This window comes from Monopterus albus, unplaced genomic scaffold (assembly GCF_001952655.1).
Source record: "Monopterus albus unplaced genomic scaffold, M_albus_1.0 scaffold99.1, whole genome shotgun sequence".
Taxonomy (NCBI): Eukaryota; Metazoa; Chordata; class Actinopteri; order Synbranchiformes; family Synbranchidae; genus Monopterus; species Monopterus albus.
Genome location: NW_018127979.1, coordinates 1,251,650 through 1,264,435, shown reverse-complemented (window position 1 = coordinate 1,264,435; position 12,786 = coordinate 1,251,650). Strand labels below are relative to the sequence as shown.

At 39.8% G+C, this 12,786-nt stretch overlaps 1 protein-coding gene across 3 annotated transcripts in view; it reads right to left on the bottom strand.

Annotated features, from left to right (window-relative positions):
- Nucleotides 1-962: 962 nt before the first annotated feature.
- klf5b (Kruppel like factor 5b) overlaps nt 963-12,786 on the bottom strand; it is a 24,955-nt gene continuing 13,131 nt past the window's right edge. Inside the window, exons 1-5 of one of the 3 annotated variants that reach the window (XM_020609242.1) lie at nt 5,182-5,478; nt 3,464-4,394; nt 3,297-3,356; nt 2,738-2,938; nt 965-1,802 (exon numbers count right to left, since the gene is read on the bottom strand). In XM_020609242.1, coding sequence (XP_020464898.1) covers nt 2,760-2,938; nt 3,297-3,356; nt 3,464-4,394; nt 5,182-5,358 — 1,347 coding nt within the window. In that variant the 5' untranslated portion in view covers nt 5,359-5,478 and the 3' untranslated portion in view covers nt 965-1,802; nt 2,738-2,759. Of the gene's footprint in view, nt 2,939-3,296; nt 3,357-3,463; nt 4,395-5,181; nt 5,479-12,786 lie in introns of those variants that run through there. The other 2 variants (XM_020609241.1, XM_020609243.1) reach the window with 2 other exon arrangements.

The following is a 12,786-nucleotide window of genomic DNA, read 5'->3' as shown; positions in this document are numbered from 1 at the left end:
TCATTATCTAGTCCCAACAGACAGTGGTATTTTAAGATGTGATATGTTCTAACACAGCATGTAGTGAATACATTTTCTGAGAACAGGTTGCGCTTAATAGAAAATGCCCAGTACATCCTGTACAGCAGTTTATTATAACTGGATCTGAATGAATGTTTCTGTCAGCCAGCAAAGGATCAGATGATTACAATAACAAGCTTCCAATTCCCACTGCACTAAGCATTTTGTTGTGCAGTATATCATGTGTGATTTATCACTTACAGCAGCCTATATTGTGTAAGCAATTCTGGGCAAGTAAGTCAAAAGAAGCTAAAAGCAAATATGAATGATGGTATAACAGAGAACGTCCTCTGCATTCGGGACAAGCTCGGGCGTCTTCTCTGGTTTGTACAGCTTGTTTTGGCACTTTTCGTCAGCACCTTCACTATGACTCACGCCAAGGACAAAGGGGAAAAAAGTGATCTTGTTTTGTTTTGGTTACCTAGAATTGTAATAAGTACAATAGCATTAAGGGTGTGTTGATGAATAACTACTGAAAACTAGAGGCAAATCAAGTGTTGCTGTTCCAGAAAGGACCAAATAACGTAAACAGCAAAGGTGATCCAACACTGGGAGTTGGTGGATGGTGAAGTCAATTTTGTAGACCAGCTTTCCATGAAGACTGTCAATTTTTGCACATATTCCACAGAAATATGTTATGTTTTGTCTTTGCCAGTGGTTGTGTATCAGTGTTCCTTCTTTACTAGCATTTAAAATAACAAAATGAATCGTTTCACACAACTTGTAACAGTAACTTCACTTACATATGATGTTTTCTGGCTGAAAACCTTTGTCTACATCTTTGCGAAACGGCCAAGCTATTTTTATACAAAGTGCTATTTATTAACACTGTGAAATAAAATGTTCATATTATGACTGTTCTACACCAATACCACCTAGACTTTAACAATATTCTGTTGGAAATGGATGCTGGAATGAAATGAAGAAATTCAAGTTGGAATCATACATAATTATCATTTTCAACACAAAACTTTTATTTGCATTATGAGAGTCATGTGGCTTTTTTAAAATCAATTTAGGTTACATCTTCATGTTTAGAGGCTATGACAGAAAATACTGTAACACTTTTCATGTGTGTCAATCATGTGTATTATTTTTGTATATATATTTCAAAGATATTGCGATAATTCATGGCATGTACTCCACTGAGCTGCTATCTTGGCTGAAGAGAGTGATGCCAGTGTAGACTGTGACAACATTCTGTAATTTGATCCTTCTTAGAATTTGCCAAACACAAAAATAAACGGTCTCTGCAATTTAAAACAAGGCTTAAAATCTTTATACACCCCATAACAGTTAATGACACTCAATGGATTATATCCTTAAACAGCAGATGCAAAATATATACATTTTAACAAGTTATATAAACTTTAAAAATCTATTTTGTTCAACCAGACTGAAATTATAAATAAATTTGGTCATAAATACAAATTGCTGTATTGTGGAAATAAAGAGGGGGAGCCAACATACAGAATTATTTTGGCAGAGTAGAGTAGCTGATAAAAGAACATTGGCCCAAATGGGCAGCTTTGTTTTTTTTTTGTCTTTCATCACAAAAAAAAAGGCTGTTAAAGGCACTTTCAAAAAGGTGTTTGGGTAGATGAATAGGAGTCAAAGCAACTGAGAGCTTTCACAGATGTTCAGACTGGCAGGTGCTCAGTTGAAGTCTAAAAAAAAATCTCAGAGACAGCACTTTGAAACCACTTAGGAAGACAAATCATCATTGGTACGATGTTGTAATTCTGTTATGGGCAGAACAAAAATGGGACATGACAAAGTCAACATGAAGAACTTTGATTTGTCTAACAACTTCCAGGAGAAAGAAACTAACTGGCCTTCTCTTATACTATCTTTACTGTAAATGACATATTGCTGTTTCTATAGTTAGCATGGGACAAAGGTCCATCCAAAATAATTTTAACCTTTTCAGGAATTACATTAAAATTTAATTACCCATCCAATGCTCATAAAGCTCCTGAAGAAAAAAAAGAGTTCAGTTTTAATTTATCCATGCCTAAAATCCATTTATATCCATTTAACACTTTCTGTAATGTCCCCAGGTACCGTGTACTATGGTATAAGGAGTCTACTGTATATAGACCATTCACAATGTGAGGAATATTTCACAATGTAGACAGTACTCATCCCATTATTCATTTACTCTTCACATGTTCTTACTGCATCTTTTAGGAGATCCACAACTTGTTGAAGTGCAGCAACCTTAACTAACTGCTATATATCACACAAACTGAAGCCGTTGACCTTCCAGTTATACCTGATCTAACTCTGCATTCACAATATGGCAGTTTGCTATTTAAGAGAATGAAGTAAATTAATGGACACATTGAATGAAAACCTTGAAAAATGAAGCCTTCATGTTTTCCTTTTCATGTACTGTTAGTAAAATAACATGTAATGAAAATAAAGGCTTAGAAACATTCAATATTATTTCATCTGCATTTAGCTAATGAGTTTTGACTGGCAGTTTGGAAAATGTCCCCCAACACCGGGGGCACACAGGTGGAAATAGAATAATGCAACAGCAACACTGAATCTTTTTACAAACACCACTAAGAGGATCACCACTGTGGAGTGAGTGGAATCACCCACAGTTTTAAATTTGTCAGTTTGCTGATATGTTCTTTGTCCGTGTTTACTAAAAAATAAAAGGACTGACTTGATTTGCAGGAGATTTGTCTCTAGCTCTGGTGTCTCTTCATGTGTAAGGCCAGGTGGTCAGAGCGGGAGAAACAGCGGTTACACACTCCACACTGGAAAGGCTTCACCCCAGTGTGTTTCCTGAAATGGCGAGTTAGCTCATCCGAACGAGCGAAGCGCCAGTCACAACCCTCCCAGGAGCACTGGTAAGGCTTCTCTCCTTCAGTTTATATAAAAAAAAAAGAAAAAGTGACTGACACTACATATTTCGATACATTTCCATCAATACATATTATTTAAAAATACAGACTTTTTTATATCCCAAATTACTAATTAAAGAGTTTTGTTGATGAAAAAACTGCTATGTCGCCTCATCTGTGAGCCATAAATCACAACGTGTTCTGTCTTTCTCCCTTCCTCTTTATGAGAGGTGCATGGGTTTATGTGGTTTGACAGCAGTGAGATGTGGGCCAGGTCTGTCAGCACACAGAATGCATCTGTATGCCAAGTACATTTTTCTGCCTGGCAACATCACTACTTTCTCTCCACAGTAAGATGTGCAATCCAAGATGTTTTACCTGTGTGGGTTCGTAGATGGGCTTTTAAATGGGAAGACTTGGTGTATACTTTCTTGCATCCTAAACAAAGAGAACTTTCATGTTATGTTTTAAAAGGGAACATTTTGGTTTTAATGATTCAAAGCTGTAAATTCAAGCTTATTGTGCAGACTGGACAGAAGTCTCACCTGGGACATCACAGTGGTGAATTCGCCTTCTCTCCAGATCAGGATTATTTCTTCGATTATACTTGATTGGAGCGGACTGGGCCAGCACTGGGGACAGTGGGCCAACACCTGGTGCTGTCTGAACTGGTGTCTGGCTTGAATGTTGGCCTGGTCCAGAACATGAATTTTGGACTAATCCATCACTGGAATTTTGGTCAGGACTTTGAATTGGAGCTACACTGTTAGTCTGTCTAGGATCGATGGGATCACATGTCTGAAAAGCTAACTTTGAGGCGATGCTGGCTTCGTAGGAGGGAGGTGGGGACAGATTGTGAAGGAGCGCCTTCCCCCTGTCTGGACTTGGCGGATCAGAGTTTGGCGGAGAAGGTGGCAAATAGGTTGGTCTCTGCTGGTGGCCTATATGTTGATTAAATGGAAAACATTCATTCTGAGGGCTACTTGTGGGTTTAGCAGGATTCCGCACTGGGCCTACATGGACATTCCCAGTTGGAAGACTTAATGGAGCCATGGGGATGGAGCTGAGCTGCGATCCATGAACAAGTTGCTCTAAATCAGAGTTCAAAAGCTGAAACAGAGGAACATCCTGGAAATCTGGAACTTCCTGTTTGATGAAGAAGTTACCGTCTGCTGTGTCCGCTGCATTAAAAACACCTGGGTATTCTGGGACAGTTGATGGCACTGCATTGCCCTGGCAGGTAGGGTGCATCAGGGAGTGTGACGGCTCTGTTTTGACCGGTCTCATAGTCCTGCAGAAGCCAGGATGCAGGTATGTGACATCAGGAAGGAGCAGGCTCATGTTAACGCTGTAAGGGGAGGCTAAGTTTTCGGTAAAAGGCGTCTCTAGCATCAGAGCGCCATCCCTGCACAACATTTTGGAACTGACTATGTGCTGTGGGTGTGGAGACAGGTAGCTGTCCATCTCAGATTTACCCTGAAAAACAAAAGAAAAGGAAATTCTAGTTCAGCTATACTAACGTTGTGGCCCTTAATCTAAATGCAGTGGAAGTCTTTTTCCTTTAATACTTGATATTGCAAAAGATTTACAGTCCGTACTGACTTTTCATAGACATGAAACACAGTGCTGCTTTTCTTACTTCTTCTTGTAAAGCTAAGATTTCCAAGGCCTTACAAAAGACCCACTGCTTAATGTAAAACCATGGCCAAACTCTCCACCAATCCCCACTTATCCCAAAACATTGTAACATTTATTCACTTCTGTGAAGAAATTTGGGGATCCATTTGGGGCCTGCACTTGTGTACACACTGCCACATCAGAGACGCCATGAACACCCCCTCCTTTCACAAGCTGCAGACGCCCTTCTGAAGCGCAGCAGTCTACGCCGTCTGGAAATACAGGGCTGAAATTAGAATATCCAGTTGCTCTCCAGCGCTATGCATTTCTTCCTCACAAGTTTAGGGGGCGGGGGCAACGTTTCACATCCCAGACATGCCCTGCTTTCGATTCAGCCAAGTCAATGAATATCAGCATCAATACAGATACTGAAAGCACACGATTTCAGTCAGGGGTTGGGGGCAGCAGCCGTAAATATACCAACGAGTAAACATTTAGGCCTACGGTCCTATGTTCAGGGCTCACATCTATAAAGGAAATAGCCTGTTTTGCTTTGATCAGCAATACTTTCTACGCCAAATAAGCAGGCATCAGTAAACACTGTGATGCTCTGAGGCAGGTGCAAAAGAAAAATGCAGTCCCTTACCAAATTGTAATCATGAAAGGAGGAAGTTCCCGGGACGGCATCCCCCGCGTTACAAAGCACTTGGCCATGATCTTCACCTCTCAGACCGTCGGCTGTCAATGGTGCGGTGGTTTTATGGAGAAGCTGCGCGTCCTGCCCCTGAGCGACCCACACATTATTCCTTACGGCAGCGGCCATAAAAGCAGAGGTTCTGACTAATTATCCGAAATCTTTAACAAACAAACTAAACATATGTATTCTTTTAGTTGGAAACAATCTGTACGAGCAAGCAGCAGCTGTCAAACGTCCATTCTCCCTATTTTGCGCTGGCTTGTCAAATTACGCAACTGCGTGGTATCAGTGCGTCTGCAGGGCGGGGCTGAACATGTACAAAATAAACAGGACAACCAGGCGATTGGGATACACCTTGTGTAATGAACACTGCGGTTGAATGGGGATGATGTCAAATGGCCGAGAGTGGAAAAAACAACAAACACACGGGGATTAAGAAGCAAGAAACATGAATGTGTCGAATGTCCAAAAATGAGCAGTTTATTCATAGGTTCCAGAATAAAGTGAGTCAACGGGTCTTTATTGAACCGTGCAATATTCCTCAGAGTGGTGATGAAGAGGCTTCTTTAACTTTTATCACGGTTGATTTGATTCATAGGACGTTTATTCCTAAAGTGAGCCAACCTCTATGGACAAATTCAAAGTGAGAAGTTCTCTGTGTCCCACCTGCTCGTACAGTGAGTCTAGTTGGATAAAAAAAAAAAATGTTACTCATTCTCATTTTTGATGGGGTTTTTGATTTTCGGAGCCTCCAGCAGACTTGAGTCCTGGCGTGGCACGTTAAAAACGCCACTGCAGTGCAGCTGTCTGTCAGGACTGCATACTTGATGCCAACATTCCTGAGTCAACAGTAAAGCCTGCACACATACACCGGCAGCGGATGTCTCCATCAAAATAGCTCCACGTTTACCATGTTAATACATTGTGTACCATCCGTACATTCAGTAGTGATGATCTGTACAGAACCCTACAGCAGCTGTTTGAACTTTCTCCCATGATAAATTCTGAATTCATTTCCTACTTTTATTTACTCCTTACTTACCTTTGTGGTGTTCTTGTCGGTACTTTGGTATATGTTGTTTTTAACTGCAGCTCTTTTGGGGGGCAGTTCTTTGTATGCTTGGATATTTGGCTCAGCAGTGAAAAGGAATCCCAACTTCCAGTCCTCTTGAGATCACAGCAGCTTTATAGCTCAGCTTAACTAAACAAAATTGTCTTGTCAGGATTCAGTTTTTTTTCTCCTCCCTACATGGGTGTATAAAGTATAAACCCATGTCAGTGATAATGTCTGTGCAGCGTGCTGGAACTGGAAACACAGGTATGACAAAACACTGGCACGGATGTGAACAAGACTGAGCAGCCTTTCACCATATGAAAAAAAAAAACATCAGTGGGTGTAAGGATTTTTAATGTGTCATTTACTGCCACTCCCTTCCACGTTTTTCTTCAGGCAGTTTTTGTCCTCAATAAAATCAAACTGAACCAGCATTAGGCTTGACTGAACATGTGAGTATCTCTGAGGTTACACAGGGTCATAGGTGATACCTAAAGATGCTGAAGACAACTATTGATACACTGTGTATAAAACAGCATTTGATCATTTTTACTCTGAACCACCCTGTTCACCCAGTGCACTTTATTTTTCGGTGCTGTTTAGACCCCTCAGCTGTGAAACTCCTCAGGCTCTGTACACTTTCCCCCTCATATAAATCCCTCCTCAAAGCTAATTTATATTGTATGATTAGCTTACTTTACTTTACTTTAATACAGTATTACTGTAAAACACGTTGTAATGTTGTCTTAATTTATTTGTTTTAAATAATTGGATATTAGATATTTTAGTTTGATTATATTCTATATTAAAGAAGCCATGCATTATTAAATTTTAACCTTCTTTATTTAGTCACAATGCCCTTTCTTTAAGAAAATGTATATGTATCCATATTTTTCATGATGCAGTAAGAAAATCTGAAACATATTCAGATGATTGCTGATCATCCAATTAGGGCCTGACTGATTGCTTGTCATGTGCTGACCTTTCAAAGTGCAATTTAAATCCATGGATGTCTCAGCTCCAAGAGGAGCAACTGTCATTCTTGGCTCTTCTTGAACAGCGAATGTGAGCCGAGCCCTCTTCTATATCCCGTCGTATTAAAACCTCACAATATGCTCAACAACTGCACAGCGGAGGAGAGGGAATGCACGGTATGTGCTTACAGCATCACAACTCCTCTCTGCTCTCACATGGACTAATATGGCCAAGCCAAGGGGGGAGACAATAAACACATGCAGCACATTGTAAGCTACTGTAAGCACTGTCTTTTTATTGTAAAAGGGTAAAACAACTTGATCTGATTATTTGCTGTGTTTTGGTTGTGAAGCTGATGTGGCTGACATTCTGTAATTGTGCACAGCCATCATATTTTTGTTTTTTCTGTGAATCAGCATAAATGTTATGACATTAGTGTAACATAAGAAATACAAACAATTTGTACTTATGCCCTATATTTAGTCTGTCTTCAAGCAGGTGCTTGGCACTGCCAGCAGAGGGCAATGGTCAGCTGCAGCTGAACTTCATTTGTGTGTTTAAGTACTGTAACTACTGCGGAACCACCACAGTAACACCGTACACATGCATTTCAGCTTTATATTGTGTATAATTAGCTTCTATAGCCAGTGAGTGGAAACAACAATGGGATGTGTTTATGCATCAAATTTACACTTTCATTTTGTGCTATTCATTTTCAGTGCGTTTTTACTGACATAACAAGTTAATTTTAAAACACTGATTATTATAAATTAAAATCTTAACATATGTATTGATACGAGGACATCTGTTTTTAAAAGCCTGCTTAATATACTGTATATTTAGTTTGACTTTCTCTAGTCTTTTAAAAAACACTGATCAGGTACTCAGAATGATAATTTATTTGATAAAGCCTGCCCTTGAAAACATGCAGTCAATAATTTTTTCTTTGGCTTTATTATTTCATCTCAAGTTTGGCTCTGTTACAGGCTTGGCTTGTTGACTCTGTACAGCATTTATCTGATCTGACACAGTTTCATTAGGCATTAGTAATCATTTCCATAGCACACAACATTAGAGTGCTCCTGTTTGTAAAACAGCAGATGAGGCTAATGCCGTCCTCTGGGGAGAAATTCAATATAATTCCTTAATTAAATGGAATAATTTAATTACAGTAACTTAGAAAGCATTCATCAATATAATTGTTTCTGGAGCCACCATTATAATTGAAGTTTAAGTGAAAACAAGTCCGTTTCTAATGTTGGTAATGTGCTGACATAGTTCTCCCACCCTCCATTTGTTCCTCTCTCTGATCTTCCACCATGCCGTTTCTCCACAGTGTTTTCATTTGATAGCCAGCCATACCACATCAGCAAGACCAAAACATTTATTACAGCCATTTAATTTAACCTCTCTACAGGCACAGACAAGAAGACAGAGATGATAGCACAGCCGCACTGAAAGACTCTCGCTGTTCAGCTTCTAATCTGATCCTCTCTGTTGCCCTTTCATAAAGACACCAGAGTATTACCCCGACTCCAAACATACCTCTGCCATTTAAACTGTCTTGGATTTCACCACAAAGATGACCAAATAGAGTCCAATTCACTCTTCAGGACCCAAATAATAAAACATAATTTTAGTCTAATCTGCCTAAAGAATGTTCTCTGTTTGAAGTTGACAGTGTTCTATCTTCTGGGAGGAATAATTGCCTTTTGAGTACAGCAGGAGAGGCCACTGAGGTAAGCTTGTCGAGGGTCTGCACCTTACAGGTGTGCCCTTGGGCAGCCGCTTTGTTCTAGAGAAAGAGAGAGAGAGAGAAAGAGAGAGAGAAAGAGACGGGGGGAAAGCCAGACTAAAAGAATTTATCTGCTGGTTGAAACTTTACAAGGCACCAGCATGGCAGCACCCTCCTGCACTCTCAAATCACAGTGTGGCCAAAGTGGAGCGAACAAAGAGGCACTGATCTCCGGTAATGCCCCATGTCTGATACAGCCAACAAATTCATGTCATTAAAGTTTTATCATTTTGCTGGACAGTTGTGTGAAATTGACCTTGGTGTAATCTGTTTGATTTGTACAACTGTGTTTATGATGAAGTTACTGACAGTTGTTGTCTAAAAATGTGAACGACGCTTACAGTCCAGGCTTTGTGTGCTACCAAAAGCAGACTCGGTGCTTCGGTTCAGTTTGCCTACATGGCCATTGAAATAGTGTGTGGCCTTTGATTATGCAGTTAAACAATAATTTCTCAATCATTTTGGTGTACTATTTATCAGCTATATGACATAGCTGTAGCCTTGGTCCTGAGACAGACCGAATCGCTGTTTCATTTGTCAGACTTCTCCCTGATTTTTAATAGGGCCTATTAATTTAGCAGAGAAATCGGCCCCTTTCTGAACATGGCATTGAAAGCTGCTGAACAGCTGTCCCAGCTCTGGAGAATCATATGGAAGAATGCATTATCAGCCTTGTTTGAATATTCCCTTAGATTTGGAATAATCAGGCAGCTATTCAGCAGTGAGATGGCCACGCACAGATGCCAAAGCACAGCTGAGGGGAACACAACGGTGTAATGCAGCTGAAACACACACATGAAACCAGTGGCATGAAAAGTGTGAATAGGGTAGGTGTTCTTTATTACTGTACACAACAGCTAAGACACTTTCTTTCAGCCCTTTCATCTCCCATTTTTCCCCTCTTTCTTGTCTTGTTCAAGGTGATCCCAGCTTTGCATATGGCTGATTAATCTTATTGCACAGTAGCTAACATTGATCACAGAAATGATTAGAAATGCATTAGTCAGCAGACTGTTTGGAGTGGTTGGATTTAAGTGCTAGAGCCAAGCCATTTTCAATAGGTGTCCATGTTTTTAATTTTGTTATATAGAATTTTGCAAATGGATGCATGCATGCCGCCCAAATACAGCATCAGCGCTTTAATGCTTACAGACATAATTTAATCTTCTAGATGGCAGGCCTGATGGACTGTGTAGAGAAGGCATCCCTGCTAAATTCATTATGCTAAAAGTTGCTAGATCTCACTACCTGATGAGAGAGAGACAGGGCAGCATAACCTGTGTTTGTATCTTGGCTCTGCCTTGCAGTGTTGATGAAAGCAGATTCTCCTCTGTCAGAGTCTTTGTGCTTTTTGACCAGAGTGCTTTTACCAGGTTAATAAAGTGAATGGTACCAAATTCAATTCCAGTTTAGCCCACATACTGTTGCCAAAACTGCAAGAGGCTATAAATGGATATTTATTTATAATTTTGAATGTTTGGCTTTGTTTGTTTTTTTCTTGACACAAAGAAACTAAGCAAAAATAATCTTGCTCAGTCAGTCGCACACAGCATTTGACCACCTGTAACATTGTGCTGCTAATGTGTTTAAAACGTGACACTGCCACCTAGTGAATCAACTTAAGAAGAGTTGCTGAGTAGAACATTAAGAAGTATAAGCAACTATTCACTTGAGGAACAATGCCATTCCTTAATCCCTATAAGATAAAAATTCAATTCAAAAAATTCAATCTAGTGCACTTTCTGAAGCTTTTCTTGGACTACAGCACCTCACTCAAGTCCCTCACTCAAGACTCAGGTGCCTCCATTAATCATTAAACAGAGCCTTTTTTTAAATTTTTTTTTAAAGTTCTTTTATTTCTTTGATTTCACAGATAATGGAAGTTCAAGTTCACTCAAAATGGCTCTTAACTTACATTAGACTACAAGAACACCCATACCAAAGCCACACTAAACTGACTAAAATAATACATTAAAAGCAGTAATTTTAAAAAGTATTAATATTAACATTAAAAATGGCTAAATTAAAATTTAAAAAAACAAACAATTAACTACACTGCTTAAGCTAATTGGTTTGTACAATTGTCCAAACAATAAAATGCGCTTGATTACTTAGCAAAGGCACACCTTTACAATTAACAAGCATGGCATCCATTCAGCAGCAGAGGTGCAGCTCATAAGGGTCCCACCAAGACAACGCTTGCCACATGTTCAACACTCCCCATTAAAACCTAGGGAAATTAATGAGCTTCCATTGGCACCCTCACAACAAAGGGATCTATAAAGCAGCCTTAATGTTCTCAGGGAAACTTTACTCTTCAGTTGTTCCCAATCAACCGGTAGCAGCAGATTTTGTTTTATTTCCCTTGTAACCTACAACAGGAGCTAAAAGTGCTATTCACTGCAACTTTACATAAATGTTACCCTTGATTGAAATAGCTTTAAGCTCATTCTTAATCAAAGATTCGTCAATAAATAACCATGTTGGGCTGTCAAAATTTAATTATATATAAATGCACGGTCTATCTTTAAATAATGGCTGAGCAGCCTGGTTTGAAAAATCTATACACATGGAAAATATTATCAAACAACATTTATTTGTTATTAAATCACAGTTCTACCAAACGAGTTACAACAAAATTGCAAATGGTGTACACGAAGAACAAAACCCTCTCATGTTGTGGGCACTGATTTGTACTTTATACCTGCTTGTACACAATTAAGAACACTTAGGAATCAAAGAGCGCAGAGGTTTGCAGAAAGGTATTAATTAGAACTTTATTTATGCAGATGCTTTGTAAATTTGCATAAAAAGCAATTCCACAGATGGGTTTATGGCAGTAATGACTGTTCCAGTCGGCAATAAAACATCTGCTTAATCACAACAGAGACAGTCAATGGCTGCTGTGAAAACAGGCTGTCCAAGTATGTCTCAAAGAAAGTAGTGAGGTGAAGAGCTGGTGTGGACAGGTTAGGAAAAATAGCAATGAGATTTAGGGGAAAACATGTTCAAAAGCAACATTAGTTAAAAGAAACTTCTCAAACATTTGCTGGTGGTACTTTGAGTGCTCTGATGTTGAGAGAAATACCCTTATCATGTTGGCAGAACAATCCACTTACTGTGTCTAAGAGAAACAAGAATTTCGTTCCAAGTCAAGCCAAGTCTTTGTCGATATGTGCCAACTATTTTCAAAATATTCCACTTTGTGTCTTTTAATCCACGAGAGCCACACACAGATAGATGTATGACCATGTGCACACACACGTACGTGCACACAACAGTGAGGCTGCAAGGTCACTCCAAGTATTGATAAATCACCCAGCTGTGATTCCCTCCTGACAGCTCAAACTAACATCAAGCTGGATGGGGGAGAACAAAAGACCATCAAGCGGCCCTTTTCCTGACACTTTTATTCAATCACGGCCAGATTGCTTACGACAGCACCAGCAGCTGTTTCGTCTTCATCTTTCCCCATTTGATAAAGCGTGTCAAGTCATATTTCTGTAAGTACTTCACCTCACCCCATACTGTGCAGATCCGCAGAGATCCGGCATATGCACATTCCACATGAGGGGATCGTCAAATGGGTCAGGGAGTAATGACACCCCTCTGAAGGTCGCAGCACACTGGCATGGGGGTGGGAGCAGGTAGGTGGGTGGTGGTGGTGGTGGTGGTGGGGTGATGACAAATCAACAAGCTGAAGGTCAAAGATAAGAACAGCCACAAAGAT